General features: G+C 46.2%; 1 protein-coding gene across 1 annotated transcript in view; it reads right to left on the reverse strand.

Annotated features, from left to right (window-relative positions):
* The window catches only part of oca2 (oculocutaneous albinism II), a 306,618-nt gene that overhangs the window by 275,291 nt on the left and 9,276 nt on the right, over nucleotides 1-22,051 (reverse strand). The window contains exons 2-3 of the mRNA XM_045687206.2: nucleotides 19,236-19,502; nucleotides 679-780 (exon numbers count right to left, since the gene is read on the reverse strand). Of these exons, the coding sequence (XP_045543162.1) occupies nucleotides 679-780; nucleotides 19,236-19,471 (338 nt within the window). The 5' untranslated portion in view covers nucleotides 19,472-19,502. The remainder of the gene's footprint in view (nucleotides 1-678; nucleotides 781-19,235; nucleotides 19,503-22,051) is intronic.

Consider the following 22,051-nt stretch of genomic DNA (forward strand, 5'->3'; position numbering starts at 1 on the left):
CTTATATAGACAGGTGTGTGCCTTTGCAAATCATGTCCAATCAATTGAATGTTCCACAGGTGGACTCCAATCAAGTTGTAGAAACATCTCAAGGATGATCAATGGAAACAGGATGCACCTGAGCTCAATTTCGAGTCTCATAGGAAAGGGTCTGAATACTTATCTAAATAAGTTATTTCTGGTTTTAATATTAATACATTTGCAAAAATGTCTAAAAACCTGTTTTCGCCTTGTCATTAAGGGGTAGTGTGTATAGATTGAAGAGGAAAATGTTTTGTTTAATCAATTTTAGAATAAGGATAAATGTGGAAAAAGTCAAGGAGGTCTGAATACTTTCGGATTGCACTGTACATGTGCTGTATACGCTCCATTCATCTGCACTGTATCTAGCCACCATGATACGAGCAGTCCTCTGCAATCACAAAGAGGAACATTTTACACTTATATCACCTAGGAGTTGAATACAAGATTGTTTTTTTAGGAGAAGAACATTAAGTATCACCTAGGAACTGAATAGAAGCTGGGTCTTTTAGGAGAATAATATTAAGTATTTATCTCCATTTGTAAAATGTATTCATGTGCACGTCAATTGTATACAATTCAACATACGTAGCTCGCTACAAAACTGCTATGATATCAAAGGCTCTTTCTGAGAAACCAAACAAAACCTAACTTTACCTGTCATCTTGGGAGAACCTGATGAGGGGAGATCTCTCTGTGTGGTTGGAGTTGGTCTGGTTGGTATTTCCCTTCAGAAAGTTGACCATACTGAAGCTCTGTCTGAAGAAGAAATACAAAACATGGTGTCAACTGAAGTGAAGACGTAACGGTCGTCATATATAGTGGACCAAGGCGCAGCGCTAATATTAACTTTTATTAGAACACTTAACGAAACAAAACAAGAAAACGAATGAACGCACGCACAGTATTGCAGGCTAACACACACAGCTATGTAAAAACAACTTCCCACAAAGGGACAGGTGAAAACAGGGCTACCTAAGTATGACTCCCAATCAGCAACAACGATGTACCAGATGTTCCTGATTGAGAGCCATACCAGGCCAACACAAAGAAATACACAACATAGACAGAGCATAGAAATACAAAACATAGAACATAACCAAAAACCCCCGGAATACTCTAAACACCCCTCTTACATAAACACATAGCCCAACAAACCCAGAACCACATAAAACAAACACCCCTCTGCCACGTCCTGACCAAACTACAATAACAAATAACCCCTTTATACTGGTCAGGACGTGACAGAAGAAACAAATTCAAAGTTTAAACCATCAGTTTGATGCTCAGATTTTCATCAGAAAAGTGTGAAAACAGTGCATTCTGTGAGGTGAACTTTAACCTGTCTGTTACATGGGAGGTCCGGTGGGGCCTCATATAGCACAAGTCATAAGCAATGGCAAAATGTATAGACTTGCAGGAAATTAGCATTAAAACTGCAAAAAATGTTTGTCATCCTCACAAAACAGCACGGTGAGCTATAAAAAATAAATAAAAAACATTCTCTGCCACAAGAAAAAGCTGTAGAAATGCGGGAAATTATCTTTAAAATGAAAAATTGATATATTAGCATGTCACGTGCCCTCCGTGGCGCCATCTTAGTAAAGGTGGAACAACCTGTATAATATTGTGTTATGCCGTGAATTTATTTTGGACTGATGGGATGTCGTGTGGGTGTCTGAGCTGTATGTTATTTGATAATCCAGGCAAAATGGAATTTCCATCACAGTAATATATTTATATTAAAAAATATATATTTATCATAAAAAAAACTAGAAGAGAAGCAGTCAATTTCTCGTCAACCCCTCAACCAGGAAATACAGGCATGCATATTGTTGATGTTAGTTCTGTATGTGACAGTGACAGCATGGAATTCAAAATAGGAGATGGACAGGTGAGGGAGGGAGAAAAAAGGAAAATCTCCAGTTAGGAGAAATTAGTAGCCCTGTGCCATCATCGCGACGACCAGATGCTTCTGGACTATGAGAGAAAACGTAGTCAGATGAAGCAAAAGCAGCTGGAGAATCAGTGATCTCTGGGGGTAATCCATTGCCGAATCCCAAATCACCTCCTTCCCTTCAATTTGTGCATTCACACGCACCTCCATCATTTGCACAAGTGTCTCAAAGATGAGGGAGTGAATATTATCGAAGGAGTACGGGCTAATTAGACCCTGAGATTGCCACTTCGACTGAGCCAACAAGGTTGCAAGCTTCAGAGCGAAGTGCTATCCCGACAGGCACTGCGATATACACGACCGTTCAAAAGTTTGGGGTCACCTACAAATGTCCTTGTTTTCTAAAGAAAAGTACATTTTTTTGTCCATTAAAATAACATCAAATTGATCTGAAATACAGTGTAGACATTGTTAATGTTGTAAATGACTATTGTAGCTGGAAACGGCTGATTTTTAATGGAATATCTACATAGGCATACAGAGGCCCATTATCAGCAACCATCACTCCTGTGTTCCAATGGCACGTTGTGTTAGCTAATCAAAGTTTGTCATTTTAAAAGGCTAATTGATCATTAGAAAATAATTTTGCAATTATGTTAGCATTGCTTAAAACTGTTGTTCTGCTTAAAGAAGCAATAAAACTGGCCTTCTTTTTACTAGTTGAGTATCTGGAGCATCAGCATTCGTGGGTTCGATTACAGGCTCAAAATGGCCAGAAACAAATAACTTTCTTCTGAAACTCATCAGTCCCTTCTTGTTCTGAGAAATGAAGGCTATTCCATGTGAGAAATTGCCAAGAAACTGAAGATCTGGTACAACGCTGTGTACTACTCCCTTCACAGAACAGAGCAAACTGGCTCTAACCAGAATAGAAAGAGGAGTGGGAGGCCCCGGTGCACAACTGAGCAAGAGGACAAGAACATTAGAGTGTCTAGTTTGAAAAACAGACGCCTCACAAGTCCTCAACTGGCAGCTTCATTAAATAGTACCCGCAAAACACCAGTCTCATCGTCAACAGTGAAGAGGCGACTCCGGGATGTTGGCCTTCTAGGCAGAGTTGCAGAGAAAATGTCACGCCCTGACCAGAGAGAGGTTCTCTATGGTATAGTAGGTGACTAGGAGGCGTTCTACGTTTATTATCTCTATGTTGGTGTGCTTGGTATGGTTCCCAATTAGAGGCAGCTGGTAATCGTTTCCTCTAATTGGGGATCATATTTAGGCAGCCATTTCCCCACTGTGTTTTGTGGGATCTTGTTTTTGAGAGAGTGCATGTAGCACCTCAATACTGCACGGTCGTTGTTTGTTTCTTGGGTTGTTTTAAGTTTCACTAAAATAAAGATGTGGAACTCCAATCACGCTGCGCCTTGGTCCGTCTCTCCACACGATTGTGACATAAAAAAACATATCTCAGACTAGCCAATGAAAGAAAAGATTAAGATGGGCAAAAGAACACAGACACTGGACAGAGGAATTCTGCCTAGAAGGCCAGCATCCCGGAATACCACAGGTAACTAACATAAGGTAAATATAAGGTTACATAAGGTAAATATAGGGTTACATAAGGATAAGGTATATAGAGGGTTACATAAGGTAAATATAGTGTTACATAGGGATAAGGTATATAGAGGGTTAAATAAGGTAAATATAGGGTTACATAGGGATAAGGTATATAGAGGGTTACATAAGGTAAATATAGGGTTAAATAGGGATAAGGTATATAGAGGGTTACATAAGGGTAACGTATAACTAGGGTTACATAAGGTAAATATAGGGTTACATAGGGATAAGGTATAACTAGGGTTACATAAGGTAAATATAGGGTTACATAGGGATAAGGTATATAGAGAGTTACATAAGGTAAATATAGGGTTACATAGGGATAAGGTATAACTAGGGTTACATAAGGTAAATATAGGGTTACATAGGGATAAGGTGTAGATAGGGTTAAATACAGTGTATATATAGTGTTAAATAAAGTCAATGCAACAAAAAAAGAAACGTCCCTTTTTCAGGACCCTATCTTTCAAAGATAATACGTAAAAATCAAAATAACTTCACAGATCTTCATTGTAAAGGGTTTAAGCACTGTTTCCCATGCTTGTTCAATGAACCATAAACAATGAATAAACATGCACCTGTGGAACGATCGTTAAGACACTAACAGCTTACAGACGGTAGGCAATTAAGGTCACAGTTATGAAAACTTAGGACACTAAAGAGGCCTTTCTACTGACTCTGAAAAACACCAAAAGAATGATGCCCAGGGTCCCAGCTCATCTGCGTGAATGTGCATGCTGCAAGGAGGCATGAGGACTGCAGATGTGGCCAGGGCAATAAATTGCAATGTACATACTGTGAGACGCCTAAGACAGCGCTACAGGGAGACAGGATGGACAGCTGATCGTCCTTGCAGTGGCAGACCACATGTAACAACACCTGCACAGGATCGGTATATCCGAACATCACACCTGCGGGACAGGTACAGGATGGCAACAACAACTGCCGAGTTACACCAGGAATGCACAATCCCCCCATCAGTGCTCAGACTGTCCGCAATAGGCTGAGAGAGGCTGGACTGAGGGCTTGTAGGCCTGTTGTAAGGCAGGTCCTCACCAGACATCACTGGCAACAACGTCACCTATGGGCACAAACCCACCGTCGCTGGACCAGACAGGACTGGCACAAAGTGCTCTTCACTGACGAGTCGCGGTTTTGTCTCACCAGGGGTGATGGTCGGATTTGCGATTATCGTCGAAGGAATGAGCGTTACACCGAGGCCTGTACTCTGGAGCGGGATCGAGTTGGAGGTGGAGGGTCCATCATTGTCTGGGACGGTGTGTCACAGCATCACCAGACTGAGCTTGTCATTGCAGGCAATCTCAACGCTTTGCGTTACAGGGAAGACATCCTCCTCCCTCATGTGGTACCCTTCCTGCAGGCTCATCCTGACATGACCCTCCAGCATGACAATGCCACCAGCCATACTGCTCGTTCTGTGCGTGATTTCCTGCAAGGAATGTCAGTGTTCTGCCATGGCCAGCGAAGAGCCTGGATCTCCATCCCATTGAGCACGTCTGGGACCTGTTGGATCGGAGGGTGAGGGCTAGGGCCATTCCCGTCAGAAATGTCTGGGAACTTGCAGGTGCCTTGGTGGAAGAGTGGGGGAACATCTCACAGCAAGAACTGGGACATCTGGTGCAGTCCATGAGGAGGAGATGCACTGCAGTACTTAATGCAGCTGGTGGCCACACCAGATACAGACTGTTACTTTTGATTTTGACCCCCCCCCCCCCCCCCCTCCTTTGTTCAGGGACACATTATTCCATTTCTGTTAGTCACATGTCTGTGGAACTTGTTCAGTTTATGTCTCAGTTGTTGAATCTTGTAATGTTCATCCAAATATTTACACATGTTAAGTTTACTGAAAATGAACGCAGTTGACAGTGAAAGGACGTTTATTTTTTTAGCTGAGTTTATATATTGGGTTAAATACGGTATAGATAGGGTTAAATACGGTATAGATAGGGTTACATACGGTATATATGTCGTTAAATAAGGTATATATAGGGTTAAATACGCTATAGATAGGGTTACATGCGGTATAGATACATAGGGATAAAATATAGATATTGGTTAACTAATCCTCGTTGATACTGTTATGCAACTATGAAGAGATTGTATTGCTTTTTACGGAGGAAGGAGAGGGGTGGAAACAGTTTGTCTAGAACAGGGGTTCATAGACCCCCCCCACGTCTATTTCTATGGGTACACCCCCCCACATCTATTTCTATGGGTACACCCCCCCACGTCTATTTCTATGGGTACACCCCCCCACATCTATTTCTATGGGTACACCCCCCCCACATTTATTTCTATGGGTACACCCCCCCCACGTCTATTTCTATGGGTACACCCCCCCACGTCTATTTCTATGGGTACACCCCCCCACGTCTATTTCTATGGTTCCCCCCCGCGTCTATTTCTATGGGTACACCCCCCCACGTCTATTTCTATGGGTACACCCCCCCACGTCTATTTCTATGGGTACACCCCCCCACGTCTATTTCTATGGGTACACCCCCCCACGTCTATTTCTATGGGTTACACCCCCCCACGTCTATTTCTATGGGTACACCCCCCCACGTCTATTTCTATGGGTTACACCCCCCCACGTCTATTTCTATGGGTTACACCCCCCCACGTCTATTTCTATGGGTACACCCCCCCACGTCTATTTCTATGGGTTACACCCCCCCACGTCTATTTCTATGGGTACACCCCCCCACGTCTATTTCTATGGGTTACACCCCCCCACGTCTATTTCTATGGGTACACCCCCCCACGCCTATTTCTATGGGTACACCCCCCCACGTCTATTTCTATGGGTACACCCCCCCACGTCTATTTCTATGGGTACACCCCCCACGTCTATTTCTATGGGTACACCCCCCCACGTCTATTTCTATGGGTACACCCCCCCACGTCTATTTCTATGGGTACACCCCCCCACGTCTATTTCTATGGGTACACCCCCCCACGTCTATTTCTATGGGTACACCCCCCACGTCTATTTCTATGGGAACACCCCCCCACGTCTATTTCTATGGGTACACCCCCCCACGTCTATTTCTATGGGTACACCCCCCCACCCACGTCTATTTCTATGGGTACACCCCACCCCCCACATCTATTTCTATGACACCAACTGTTCACACCCCTCCTGCTCACCTCTTTAGCCATGTCTAATGTGTATTCATGTGATATTTGAGTGACTCGAACATTACTACAAATTCTATAGGCTAAAAAGCATCAGCTGACATGGGCTGGTTATAAATTGTTCTCAGGCCTGTAATGACTGATATGACAAGAGGAACTGATGATGTACTACCCAATATAGAACTGATGATGTACTGCCCAATACAGAACTGATGATGTACTACCCAATATAGAACTGATGATGTACTACCCAATATAGAACTGATGATATACTACCCAATATAGAACTGATGATGTACTACCCAATATAGAACTGATGATGTACTACCCAATATAGAACTGATGATGTAATACCCAATATAGAACTGATGATGTACTACCCAATATAGAACTGATGATGTACTACCCAATATAGAACTGATGATGTAATACCCAATATAGAACTGATGATGTATTACCCAATATAGAACTGATGATGTACTACCCAATATAGAACTGATGATGTAATACCCAATATAGAACTGATGATGTAATACCCAATATAGAACTGATGATGCACTACCCAATATAGAACTGATGATGTACTACCCAATATAGAACTGAGGATGTACTACCCAATATAGAACTGATGATGTACTACCCAATATAGAACTGATGATGCACTACCCAATATAGAACTGATGATGTAATACCCAATATAGAACTGATGATGTACTACCCAATATAGAACTGATGATGTAATACCCAATATAGAAATTGTACCTTTTGCATTCTATTATTACAATTTTCAAGAGTAAGTTGAAAGCCGGACTGAGTCGTCCCCCCCCCCAAAAAGGGAGCGCCCCACAGTTTAGGAACCAGTGGTCTAGAAGTCAAATAACTGACCTAAAGCTTAAAGAAAACAGTTACAAGAATTAGTAAGGTAGATGAAAAATGGAAACTGTATTTTTGTTACATTTAAAAAGTCACTGCATAATTGTCCCTCATAGGATCTATAGGGCTCTGATCATAAGTAGTGCACTATATAGGGAATAGGGCTCTGGTCTATAGTAGTACCACTATATAGGGAATAGTGCTCTGGTCTATAGTAGTACCACTATATAGGGAATAGTACTCTGGTCTATAGTAGTACCACTATATAGGGAATAGTGCTCTGGTCTATAGTAGTACCACTATATAGGGAATAGGGCTCTTGTCTATAGTAGTACAGTATATAGGGAATAGTGCTCTGGTCTATAGTAGTACCACTATATAGGGAATAGTGCTCTGGTCTAAAGTAGTACCACTATATAGGGAATAGGGCTCTGGTCTATAGTAGTACCACTATATAGGGAATAGGGCTCTGGTCTAAAGTAGTACCACTATATAGGGAATAGGGCTCTGGTCTATAGTAGTGCACTATATAGGGAATAGGGCTCTCATCTATAGTAGTGCACTATATAGGGAATAGGGCTCTGGTCTATAGTAGTACCACTATATAGGGAATAGGGCTCTGGTCTAAAGTAGTGCACTATATAGGGAATAGGACTCTGGTCTATAGTAGTGCACTATATAGGGAATAGGACTCTGGTCTATAGTAGTGCACTATATAGGGAATAGGGCTCTGGTCTATAGTAGTGCACTATATAGGGAATAGGCCTCTGGTCATAAGTAGTGCACTATATAGGGAATAGGGCTCTGGTCTATAGTAGTGCACTATATAGGGAATAGGGCTCTGGTCTATAGTAGTGCACTATATAGGGAATAGGGCTCTGGTCTAAAGTAGTGTACTATATATAGGGAATAGGGCTCTGGTCTAAAGTAGTGTACTATATATAGGGAATAGGGCTCTGGTCTATAGTAGTGCACTATATAGGGAATTGGGCTCTGGTCTAAAGTAGTACACTATATAGGGAATAGGGCTCTGGTCTATAGTAGTGCACTATATAGGGAATAGGGCTCTGGTCTATAGTAGTGCACTATATAGGGAATAGGGCTCTGGTCTATAGTAGTGCACTATATAGGGAATAGGGCTCTGGTCTATAGTAGTGCACTATATAGGGAATAGGGCTCTGGTCTATAGTAGTGCACTATATAGGGAATAGGGCTCTGGTCTATAGTAGTGCACTATATAGGGAATAGGGCTCTGGTCTATAGTAGTGCACTATATAGTGAATAGGGCTCTAGTCTAAAGTAGTGCACTATATAGGGAATAGGACTCTGGTCTATAGTAGTGTACTATATAGGGAATAGGGTGCCATTCGTAATGTAAACACCGTCACACTCAGAGATCAAATATTTCCTGCCACATTTCATCATGTGCAGGTCTGGCTCTGTTCGTAAAAACCGAAATTCCAGAGTTAAATCCCAATAACGTGAAAACAACCACAGGCCTGAGATTAGCACCCCCTTCCCACCTTCCCCCCTTCAACACGCACTCTCCTTTTCTCTCTCTCTCTCTCTCTCTGAATACTGTGAATACTTACAGTTTGTTCTTCATCAGTTTACACAGAGCTCACACTAGGAATCTCTGATTTGATGGTTCAACAACTTTCTAGTGTAATGTGAGTTCTACAATCATCCAAATTTAACCCCTTAACCCTCAAACTAAACACTGGGGTAATTTTTTGGGGAATATTTGTGATCATAGCCCCAAAGGTGATTATTTTCAATTCTTTAAAATCCTCACTTTGACAATTAACTTGTTCTTAAGTCCATGTATCAACATGGACTTTTTAAAACAGTGCAAAAAAAACAACTGAATTCTGCCTAGTAATTTCATAAACAGGAACGTGAATCAAGGTTTCCCTGGAGACGTCTCCATCCTGGAGACAAGTGATCCATAACAGGGTGGAGGGGGACCTGTATCAGTGATCCATAACAGGGTGGAGGGGGACCTGTATCAGTGATCCATAACAGGGTGGAGGGGGACCTGTATCAGTGATCCATAACAGGATGGAAGGGGACCTGTATCAGTGATCCATAACAGGGTGGAGGGGGACCTGTTATCAGTGATCCATAACAGGGTGGAGGGGGACCTGTATCAGTGATCCATAACAGGATGGAAGGGGACCTGTATCAGTGATCCATAACAGGGTGGAGGGGGACCTGTTATCAGTGATCCATAACAGGGTGGAGGGGGGACCTGTATCAGTGATCCATAACAGGGTGGAGGGGGGACCTGTATCAGTGATCCATAACAGGGTGGAGGGGGACCTGTATCAGTGATCCATAACAGGGTGGAGGGGGACCTGTATCAGTGATCCATAACAGGGTGGAGGGGGGACCTGTATCAGTGATCCATAACAGGGTGGAGGGGGACCTGTATCAGTGATCCATAACAGGGTGGAGGGGGGACCTGTATCAGTGATCCATAACAGGGTGGAGGGGGACCTGTATCAGTGATCCATAACAGGGTGGAGGGGGACCTGTATCAGTGATCCATAACAGGGTGGAGGGGGACCTGTATCAGTGATCCATAACAGGGTGGAGGGGGAACTGTATCAGTGATCCATAACAGGGTGGAGGGGGACCTGTATCAGTGATCCATAACAGGGTGGAGGGGGCCCTGTATCAGTGATCCATAACAGGGTGGAGGGGGGACCTGTATCAGTGATCCATAACAGGGTGGAGGGGGACCTGTATCAGTGATCCATAACAGGGTGGAGGGGGACCTGTATCAGTGATCCATAACAGGGTGGAGGGGGACCTGTATCAGTGATCCATAACAGGGTGGAGGGGGACCTGTATCAGTGATCCATAACAGGGTGGAGGGGGACCTGTATCAGTGATCCATAACAGGGTGGAGGGGGGACCTGTATCAGTGATCCATAACAGGGTGGAGGGGGACCTGTATCAGTGATCCATAACAGGGTGGAGGGGGACCTGTATCAGTGATCCATAACAGGGTGGAGGGGGGACCTGTATCAGTGATCCATAACAGGGTGGAGGGGGACCTGTATCAGTGATCCATAACAGGGTGGAGGGGGCCCTGTATCAGTGATCCATAACAGGGTGGAGGGGGGACCTGTATCAGTGATCCATAACAGGGTGGAGGGGGACCTGTATCAGTGATCCATAACAGGGTGGAGGGGGACCTGTATCAGTGATCCATAACAGGGTGGAGGGGGACCTGTATCAGTGATCCATAACAGGGTGGAGGGGGGACCTGTATCAGTGATCCATAACAGGGTGGAGGGGGACCTGTATCAGTGATCCATAACAGGGTGGAGGGGGACCTGTATCAGTGATCCATAACAGGGTGGAGGGGGACCTGTATCAGTGATTTTGACTAGATCATCTGCCACGCCCTCTCCTCCCCTCTACTAACCACTGGTCCTGGCAACCCATGTTACGCACACCTGGCAACCATCGTTTAGTACACCTTGCAACCATCGTTACGCACGCCTGGCAACCATCGTTACTGAACACCTGGCAACCATCGTTACGCACACCTGGCAACCATCGTTAAGCACACCTGGCAACCATCGTTACGCACACTTGGCAAACATCGTTACGCACACCTGGCAACCATCGTTAAGCACACCTGGCAACCATCGTTACGCACACCTGGCAACCATAGTTACGCCCACCTGGCAACCATCGTTACGTACACCTGGCAACCATCGTTACGTACACCTGGCAACTATCGTTACGCACACCTGGCAACCATCGTTACGCACACCTGGCAACCATCGTTACTCACACCTCCTCCCCATCGTTACTCACACCTCCTCCCCATCGTTACTCACACCTCCTCCCCATCGTTACTCACACCTCCTCCCCATCGTTACTCACACCTCCTCCCCATCGTTACTCACACCTGGACTTCATCACCACCCTGATTACTCTCCCTTTATTTAGCCGTTGGTCACATACATATATTTAGCAGATGTTATTGCGGGTGTAGTGAAATCCTTGTGTTCCCGAACTCCAACAGTGCAGTAGTATCTAACAATTCACAAATCTAAAAGTAAAAGAATGCAATTAAGAAATATATAAATATTAGGACGAAATGGTGCTCCATATGGTCGTCCATCTGTGATCTGTCTGTCAGGTGATCTGTCTGGCAGGTGATCTGTCCATCTGTGATCTGTCTGGCAGGTGATCTGTCTGTCAGGTGATCTGTCTGTCAGGTGATCTGTCTGTCAGGTGATCTGTCTGGCAGGTGATCTGTCTGGCAGGTGATCTGTCTGTCAGTTGATCTGTCTGGCAGGTGATCTATCTGTCAGGTGATCTATCTGTCAGGTGATCTGTCCATCTGTGATCTGTCTGGCAGGTGATCTGTCCATCTGTGATCTGTCTGGCAGGTGATCTATCTGGCAGGGGATCCTCAGTTCTCGTCCCGGTTCTGGAAGGCGTTCTGCACGCTCATTGGGTGGTCGGCCAGCCTGTCCTCCGGGTTCCACCCGCAGTCCAACGGCCAGTCGGAGCGAGCCAATCAAGACCTGGAGACGACTGTTCGCTGCCTTGTCTCTGCCAACCCCACCACCTGGAGCCAGCAACTCATGTGGGTTGAATACGCCCGCAACACCTTCCCCTGCTCTGCCACTGGGCTCTCGCCTTTCGAGTGTTCCCTGGGGTTTCAGCCCCCGCTCTTCCTGGGGAAAGAGGTCGGTATAGCCCCCGCTCTTCCCGGGGAAAGAGGTCGGCATAGCCCCCGCTCTTCCTGGGGAAAGAGGTCGGCATAGCCCCCGCTCTTCCCAGGGAAAGAGGTCGGCCTCGGCCCAGATGTTTGTCCGCTGCTGTCGCCGTACCTAGAAAAGACCCCGGTTGGCTCTTCCCAACACCCCCTCCAGGTATCGACGACAAGCAGATCGCCACCGGACCCCGGCCCTCCGGTATCGTCTCAGACAGAGGGTATAGCTGTCTACTCATGATCTGCCCCTCCGTGTGGCTTCCCGCAAACATTCCCCTCGTTTTATCGGCTCTTTCCCCATGTCCAAGATCATTAGCCCCTCTGCTGTTCGTCTTCTGTTGCCCTGTACCCTCCGTATTCATCCCACGTTTCATGTGTCTAGGATTAAACAAATGTCTCACAGCCCTTTGTCTCCTGTTTCCTTGCTTGGGTCAATAAACATCTGTGACTCTAGCTGTCTGCATCTGTGTCTTATCCTGAGTTCTAATAAGATCGACCATTCAGATTTTTTTAAACATGACTTATTAAAAAAAAAGCTTATGCAACATTCTCAGACCATTTTGAAATTATATATTTTTCAAAAATGGTATCTGTGTCACGTCCTGACCAGTTAAGGGGTCATTTGTAATTGTAGTATGGTCAGGGCATGTTTGTTTTGTGTGTTTTGGGGTTTTTGGTTCTAGGGGATTTTGGTTCTAGTTTTCTATTTCTATGTTTCTTTTTCTATGTGTGGCCAGGTATGGCTTCCAATCAGAGGCAGGTGTCTTTCGTTGTCTCTGATTGGAAGCCATACTTGGTAGCCTGTTTTTCCTGTGTTTTTGTGGGTGGTTGTTTTCTGTATAGTTGGTGTACCTTACAGAACTGTTGATTGTCGTTTGTTATTTTTGTTTAAGTGTTCACTCTCTCTAAATAAATACACAAAGATGAGCACTATACCTGTTGCGTTTTGGTCACCTTTCATCGACGCCTCTGACAATATGATCACACTGATCATACATCAGATGATGTATTACTTGTGAGCATAATCATTTGCTTAATTTTTGTATTTTACTAGACTGATGGCCTGCATCTGATGGTCAGTCTGAGCGGAGGGAGAGAGCAGCGGTGAGGCTGCCTCTCACCTGACTCACCCTCCCTCTGCTCACCCTCCCTCCGCGGAGAAAAGGGGGACAGTCTTCTTTTCTGTATTTATTGAGTCTATCTAATGACGGTTTAAAAAGTTTTGAAAGCTCACAATATCAACTTTGCTATGGGTTCGAGATTTCTTTTTACAGTCTATGGGGAAACTGTACACCTGCTGATCGAACGTTTCATTCAAATCAAAATCAAATCAAATCAAATGTATTTATATAGCCCTTCTTACATCAGCTGATATCTCAAAGTGCTGTACAGAAACCCAGCCTAAAACCCCAAACAGCAATCAATGTAGGTGTAGAAGCACGGTGGCTAGGAAAAACACCCTAGAAAGGCCAAAACCTAGGAAGAAACCTAGAGAGGAACCAGGCTATGAGGGGTGGCTAGGAAAAACTCCCTAGAAAGGCAGGAACCTAGGAAGAAACCTAGAGAGGAACCAGGCTATGAGGGGTGGCCAGTCCTCTTCTGGCTGTGCCGGGTGGAGATTATAACAGCACATGGCCTAGATGTTCAAATGTTCATAAATGACCAGCATTGTCAAATAATAATAATCATAGTAGTTGTCGAGGGTGCAACAAGTCAGTAACACAAGAGTAAGTGTCAGTTGGCTTTTTCAAAATCCTAAATATGAATGCCCAAAATCATGGACATTCATATGAAGTTGGTCCCCCCCTTTACTGTTATAACAGCCTCCGTTCTTCATGGAAGGCTTTCCACTATATTTTGGAACATTGTTGCGGGGACTTGCTTCCATTCAGCAACAAGAGCATTAGGGAGGTCGAGGACTGATGTTGGGCGATTAGGCCTGGCTCGCAGTCAGTGTTCTAATTCAACCCAAAGGTGTTTAATGGGGTTGAGGTCAGGGCTCTGTACAGGCCAGACAAGTTCTTCCACACCGATCTCAACAAACCATTTCTGTATAAACCACACTTGGTGCATGGGAACATTGTCATGCTGAAACAGGAAAGGGCCTTTCCCAAACTGTTGCCACAAAGTTGGAAGCGCAGAATCGTCTAGAACATGAGGTGGGCAATTGCAGTCCTCGAGGGCCTGATTGGTGACACAGTTTTGCTAACACACCTGACTCCAATAATCACCCAATCATGATCTTCAGTTTAGAATGTAATTTGATTAATCAGCTGTGTTTGCTAGGGATGTGTCACGTCCTGACCAGTAAAGGGGTTATTTGTTATTGTAGTTTAGATAGGACATGGCAGGGGGTGTTTGTTTTATGTGTTTCGGGGTTTTTTGGTTTTTTGGTTCATGTTCTATGTTAGTCTATTTCTATGTCTGTGTCTAGTTATTCTATTTCTATGTTTAGTTTATTGGGTTGACCTTCAATTGGAGGCAGCTGTTCCTCGTTGCCTCTAATTGAAGGTCCTATTTAGTAGGGGTGTTTTTTCATGGGTTTTTGTGGGTTGTTGTTCCATGTTTAGCTGTGTGCCTCACAGGACTGTTTCTTCTTCGTTGTTTTGATTCAAGTGTTTTTGTTTCGTTTTCTTCTCAATAAATAAGAAGATGAGTTTACACATTCCCGCTGCGCCTTGGTCCCATCTTTACGACGAACGCGACAGGATGGAGAAACAGTGTGCCTCCAATCAGGCCCTGGAGGACTGGAGTTGCCCATCCCTGGTCTAGAATGTCATTGCTGCAGCATTAAGATTTCACTTCACTGGAAGTAAGGCCCTAGCCCCAGACCATTATTGCTCCTCCACCAAACTTTACAGTTGGCACTATGCATTGGGGCAGGTAGCGTTCTCCTGGCATCCGCCAAACCCAGATTCGTCCATCGGACTGCCAGTTGGTGAAGTTTCATCACTCCAGAGAACACGTTTCCACTGCTCCAGAGTCCAATGGCGGCGAGCTTTACACCACTCCAGCCGATGCTTAGCATTGCGCAATGGTGATCTACATTTAAACTCAGTTTTTCCCAATTCCTGACATTTAATCCTAGTAAAAATGCCCTGTCTTAGGCCAGTTAGGATCACCACTTTAGTTTAAGAATGTGAAATGTCAGAATAATAGTAGAGAGAATTACTTCAGCTTATTTCAGCTTTTATTTCTTTCATCACATTCCCAGTGGGTCACAAGTTTACATACACTCAATTAGTATTTGGTAGCATTGCCTTTAAATTGTTTAACTTGGGTCAAACGTATCGGGTAGCCTTCCACAAGCTTCCCACAATAAATTGGGTGAATTTTGGCCCATTCCTCCTGACAGAGAGTCAGGTTTGTAGGCCTCCTTGCTCGCACACGCTTTTTCAGTTCTGCCCACAATTTTCTATAGGATTGAGGTCAGGGCTTTGTGATGGCCACTCCAATACCTTGACTTGGTTGTCCTTAAGCCATTTTGCCACAACTTTGGAAGTATGCTTGTGGTCATTGTCCATTTGGAAGACCCATTTGCGACCAAGCTTTAACTTCCTGACTGACGTCTTGAGATGTTGCTTCAACATATCCACATAATTTTCCAACCTCATGAAGCCATCTATTTCGTGAAGTGCACCAGTCCCTCCTGCAGCAAAGCACCCCCACAACATGATGCTGTCACCCCCGTGCTTCACGGTTGGGATGGTGTTCTTCGGCTTGCAAGCGTCCCCCTTTTTCCTCCAAACACAACAATGGTCATTATGGCCAAACAGTTCTATTTTGGTATCATCAGACCAGAGGACATTTCTCCAAAAAGTACGATATTTGTCCCCATGTGCAGTTGCAAACCATAGTCTGGCTTTTTTATGGCGGTTTTATAGCAGTGGCTTCTTCCTTGCTGAGCGGCCTTTCAGGTTACGTCGATATAGGACTCGTTTTACTGTGGATATTGTAACGCCCTGGCCATAGAGAGGGGTTTTTTGTTCTTTATTTTGGTTAGGCCAGGGTGTTACATTGGGTGGGCGTTCTATGTTTTTGTATTTCTTTGTTTTGGGCCGTGTGCCGGAGTCACACAGAAGAAGCCTGTTTTTCCTTTGGGTTTTGTGGGGGATTGTTTCTGTTTTGTATTGCATCTGACAGTACTGTTTGGCTGTCGGTTTTCTTGTTTTGTATAGTGTTCTTTCGTCCATTAAAGTACGTCAATGATGAACACTAACTCCGCTGTGCCTTGGTCTACTCTCTCTTCAGACAGCCGTTACAGAATCCCCCACCAACAACGGACCAAGCAGCGGAGGAAGGAGCAGCACAAGGAGGGGATGAAGCAGCATGCTCGGGAGGTCATGGCAGCCTGGTCGTTGGAGGTGTTGGAGTCCAGGATTGACTGGACATGGGATCAATTATTTGACCACTGCAACAACCTGCCGAGGGAGAGCGACGGACACGGGAGGCAGCCCCAAAACATTTTTTTGGGGGGCACACAGGGAGATTGGCGGAGTCAGGCGGTAGACCTGAGCCAACTCCCCGTGCTTACCGGAAGCAGCGTGGTACTGGTAAGGCACCGTGTTATGCTGTGGAGCGCAAGGTGTCCCCAGTGCGCGTTGACAGCCCGGAGTGCTACATTCCAGCCCCCCGCAAGTGCCATGCGAGAGTGAGCATCGAGCCAGGGCGGATTGTGCCAGCTCAGCGCGTCTGGTCTCCAGTGCGCCTCCTCGGTCCAGGTTATCCTGCGCCGGCGTTGCGCACTGTGTCTCCAGAGCGCTGGGAGGGCCCAGTTCACCCAATGCCTGCGCTCCGCCCGTGCTGGGCCAAAGTGGGCATTCAGCCTGGAGTGTGGGTAAAGAGCCTACGTACCAGAACTCCAGTGCTCCCCCACAGCCTGGTTTATCCTGTGCCTCCTCCACGGACCAGGCCTCCAGTGGGTCTCCCCATCCTGGTCTCTCCTGTGCCTCCTCCGAGGACCAGGCCTCCAGTGGGTCTCCCCATCCTGGTCAGTCCTGTGCCTGCTCCACGGACCAGGCCTCCAGTGGGTCTCCCCATCCTGGTCTCTCCTGTGCCTCCTCCGAGGACCAGGCCTCCAGTGGGTCTCCCCATCCTGGTCAGTCCTGTGCCTGCTCCACGGACCAGGCCTCCAGTGGGTCTCCCCGTCCTGGTCTCTCCTGTGCTGCTTCCACGGACCAGGCCTCCAGTGGGTCTCCCCAGCCTGGTGAGTCCAGTGCCTGCGCCCAGAGCCAGGCCTCCTTCATGTCTCCCCAGCCTGGTGAATCCTGGGCCAGAGCCGCCAGAGCCGCCCACCAGTCCGGAGCCGCCAGAGCCGCCCGCCTGTCCGGAGCCGCCAGAGCCGCCCGCCTGTCCGGAGCCGCCAGAGCCGCCCGCCTGTCCGGAGCCGCCAGAGCCGCCCGCCTGTCCGACGGTGCCAGAGCCGCCTGCCAGCCGGGCGCAGCCATCGAAGCCCGCCAGCCGGGCGCAGCCATCGACGCCCGCCAGCCGGGCGCAGCCATCGCCGCCCGCCAGCCGGGCGCAGCCAGGGTTGTCCGCCAGCCGGGCGCAGCCAGGGTTGTCCGCCAGCCGGACGCAACCAGAATCGCCCGCCAGCCGGGCGCAGCCAGGGTCGCCCACCAGTCCTCCGGCGCGGCCAGTTGCGCCACCTAAGTGAGTGAAGCCGAGGGTGGAGCGGAGGCCACGTCCCGCACCTGAGCCGCCGCCGTAAGAAGGCCCACCCGGACCCTCCCCTTCAGAGTCAGGTTTTGCGGCCGGAATCCGCACCTTGGGGGGGGGGTACTGTAACGCCCTGGCCATAGAGAGGGGTTTTTTGTTCTTTATTTTGGTTAGGCCAGGGTGTTACATTGGGTGGGCGTTCTATGTAAATTTTTTCTATGTTTTTGTATTTCTTTGTTTTGGGCCGTGTGTGGCTGCCAATCAGGCACAGCTGAAGTTCATTGTTGCTGATTGGGAGTCACACATAAGAAGCCTGTTTTTCCTTTGGGTTTTGTGGGGGACTGTTTCTGTTTTGTATTGCACCTGACAGTACTGTTTGGCTGTCGGTTTTCTTGTTTTTATAGTGTTCTTTCGTCCATTAAATTACGTCAATGATGAACACTAACTCCGCTGCGCCTTGGTCTACTCTCTCTTCAGACAGCCGTTACAGATATTGATACTTTTGTACCTGTTTCCTCCAGCATCTTCACAAGGTCCTTTGCTGTTGTTCTGGGATTGATTTGCACTTTTCGCACCAAAGTACGTTCATCTCTAGGAGACAGAACGCGTCTCCTTCCTGAGCGGTATGACGGCTACGTGGTCCCATGGTGTTTATACTTGCATACTATTGCTTGTACAGATAAACGTGGTACCTTCAGGCTTTTGGAAATTGCTCCCAAGGATGCACCAGACTTGTGGAGGTCTACAATTTTATTTCTGAGGTCTTGGCTGATTTCTTTTGATTTTCCCATGATGTCAAGCAAAGAGGCACTGAGTTTGAAGGTAGGCCTTGAAATACATCCACAGGTACACCTCCAATTGACTCAAATTATGTCAATTAGCCTGGCTTTAGAAGTTTCTGGTAGGCTAATTGACATCATTTGAGTCAATTGGAGGTGTACCTGTGGATGTATTTCAATTTTCCAAGCTGTTTAAAGGCACAGTCAACTTAGTGTATGTAAACTTCTGACCCACTGGAATTGTGATACAGTGAATTATAAGTGAAATAATCTGTATGTAAACAATTGTTGGAACAATGACTTGTGTTATGCACAAAGTAGATGCCAAAACTATAGTTTGTTAACAAGAAAATTTGTGGAGTGGTTGAAAAACGAGTTTTAAATGACTCCAACCAAAGTGTACTTAAACTTCCGACTTCAACTGTACATGTAAAATGTAAATTAGCATGCCATTTTGGACGCAGACTACAGCTAAGGTTGTTCCTACCTGTCTTCAGCATGCATAACACAGTTCCCCGGGGATCTGGCGGAGGCCTGCTGTAGTTTCTGAGACTCTATCCTTCCTGAGAATCCCTCCAATAGACGCAGACCTCCGAAGTTCCCCGCCACATCACCGTAGCCCCCTGCTACCGCCTCCGCTGTCCTCAGACTGGACCTTCCCTGGAGGCCTGGGGCTGCTGCTGGGGACTTCAGGTCCAGGTCGCTCTTATTCTCCAGATACATGTTGAGATTGGAGAGTAGTCCCACACAGGGTCTAGACAGAGAGAGAGAGAGAGATGGAGAGAAAGAGAGACCAATAAAAATAAATGGTATTTGTTAAAGCCACACTACAGAATAGAACTATAGGTCAAAACTACACTACAGAATAGAACTATGGGTCAAAACTACACTACGGATTGGATACATACTGGGCCTATAGGTTAAGGATACATACTGGGCCTATAGGTTAGGCTACAGATTCAGACTGTAGGTTAAGGATACATACTGGGCCTATAGGTTAAGGATACATACTGGGCCTATAGGTTAAGGCTACATACTGGGCCTATAGGTTAAGGAAAAATACTGGGCCTATAGGTTAAGGATACATACTGGGCCTATAGGTTAAGGATACATACTGGGCCTATAGGTTAAGGATACATACTGGGCCTATAGGTTAAGGATACATACTGGGTCTATAGGTTAAGGATACATACTGGGCCTGTAGGTTAAGGATACATACTGGGCCTATAGGTTAAGGATACATACTGGGCCTATAGGTTAAGGATACATACTGGGCCTATAGGTTAAGGATACATACTGGGCCTGTAGGTTACGGATACATACTGGGCCTATAGGTTAAGGATACATACTGGGCCTATAGGTTAAGGATACATACTGGGCCTATAGGTTAAGGATACATACTGGGCCTATAGGTTAAGGATACATACTGGGCCTATAGGTTAAGGATACATACTGGGCCTATAGGTTAAGGATACATACTGGGGCTATAGGTTAGGCTACAGATTCAGACTATAGGTTAAGGATACATACTGGGCCTATAGGTTAAGGATACATACTGGGCCTATAGGTTAAGGATACATACTGGGCCTATAGGTTAAGGCTACAGATTCAGACTGTAGGTTAAGGATACATACTGGGCCTATAGGTTAAGGATACATACTGGGCCTACAGGTTAAGGATACATACTGGGCCTATAGGTTAAGGACACATACTGGGCCTATAGGTTAGGCTACAGATTCAGCCTATAGGTTAAGGATACATACTGGGACTATAGGTTAAGGATACATACTGGGCTTATAGGTTAATGATACATACTGGGCCTATAGGTTAAGGCTACATACTGGGCCTATAGGTTAAGGATACATACTGGGCCTATAGGTTAAGGATACATACTGGGCCTATAGGTTAAGGATACATACTTCGCCTATAGGTTAAGGCTACATACTGGGCCTATAGGTTAAGGATACATACTGGGCCTATAGGTTAAGGATACATACTGGGCCTATAGGTTAAGGATACCAATTCAGACTATAGGTTAAGGATACATACTGGGCCAATAGGTTAAGGAGACATACTGGGCCTATAGGTTAAGGATACATACTGGGCCTATAGGTTAGAGATACATACTGGGCCTATAGGTTAAGGATACATATTGGGCCTATAGGTTAAGGATACATACTGGGCCTATAGGTTAAGGATACATACTGGGCCTATAGGTTATGGATACATACTGGGCCTATAGGTTAAGGATACATACTGGGCCTATAGGTTATGGATACAGAGAAGGCCAAAAGGCATTACAGTATTTGCTTTCCTTCTTTGGCCGTTGTCACTAGACTAGCGTTAACACACACACACAGAGGCCTGCAATAGACTAGAGTTCACAGAGAGAGGCCTGCCCTAGACTACAGTTCACAGAGAGAGAGGCCTGCCCTAGAGTTCACAGAGAGAGGCCTGCAATAGACTAGAGTTAATAGAGAGAGAGGCCTACCCTAGAGTTAACAGAGAGAGAGGCCTGCAATAGACTAGAGTTAATAGAGAGAGAGGCCTACCCTAGAGTTAACAGAGAGAGAGGCCTGCAATAGACTAGAGTTCACAGAGAGAGGCCTGCCCTAGAGTTAACAGAGAGAGAGGCCTGCCCTAGAGTTCACAGAGAGAGGCCTGCAATAGACTAGAGTTAATAGAGAGAGGCCTGCCCTAGAGTTAACTGAGAGAGAGGCCTGCCCTAGACTAGAGTTCACAGAGAGAGAGGCCTGCCCTAGAGTTAACAGAGAGAGAGGCCTGCCCTAGACTAGAGTTCACAGAGAGAGAGTCCTGCCCTAGACTAGAGTTCACAGAGAGAGGCCTGCCCTAGAGTTAACAGAGAGAGAGGCCTGCCCTAGACTACAGTTCACAGAGAGAGGCCTGCCCTAGAGTTAACAGAGAGAGAGGCCTGCCCTAGACTAGAGTTAACAGAGAGAGAGGCCTGCCCTAGACTACAGTTAGTAGAGAGGCCTGCCCTAGACTAGAGGTTACAGAGAGAGGCCTGCCCTAGACTAGAGGTTACAGAGAAAGGCCTGCCCTAGACTAGAGGTTACAGAGAGAGGCCTGCCCTAGACTAGAGGTTACAGAAAGAGAACTGCCCTAGACTAGAGGTTACAGAGAGAGGCCTGCCCTAGACTAGAGTTTACAGAAAGAGGCCTGCCCTAGACTACAGTTAGTAGAGAGGCCTGCCCTAGACTAGAGGTTACAGAGAGAGAGGCCTGCCCTAGACTAGAGGTTACAGAGAGAGAGGCCTGCCCTAGACTAGAGGTTATAGAGAGA

Source organism: Salmo salar, chromosome 10 (assembly GCF_965601325.2).
Source record: "Salmo salar chromosome 10, fSalSal1, whole genome shotgun sequence".
Taxonomy (NCBI): Eukaryota; Metazoa; Chordata; class Actinopteri; order Salmoniformes; family Salmonidae; genus Salmo; species Salmo salar.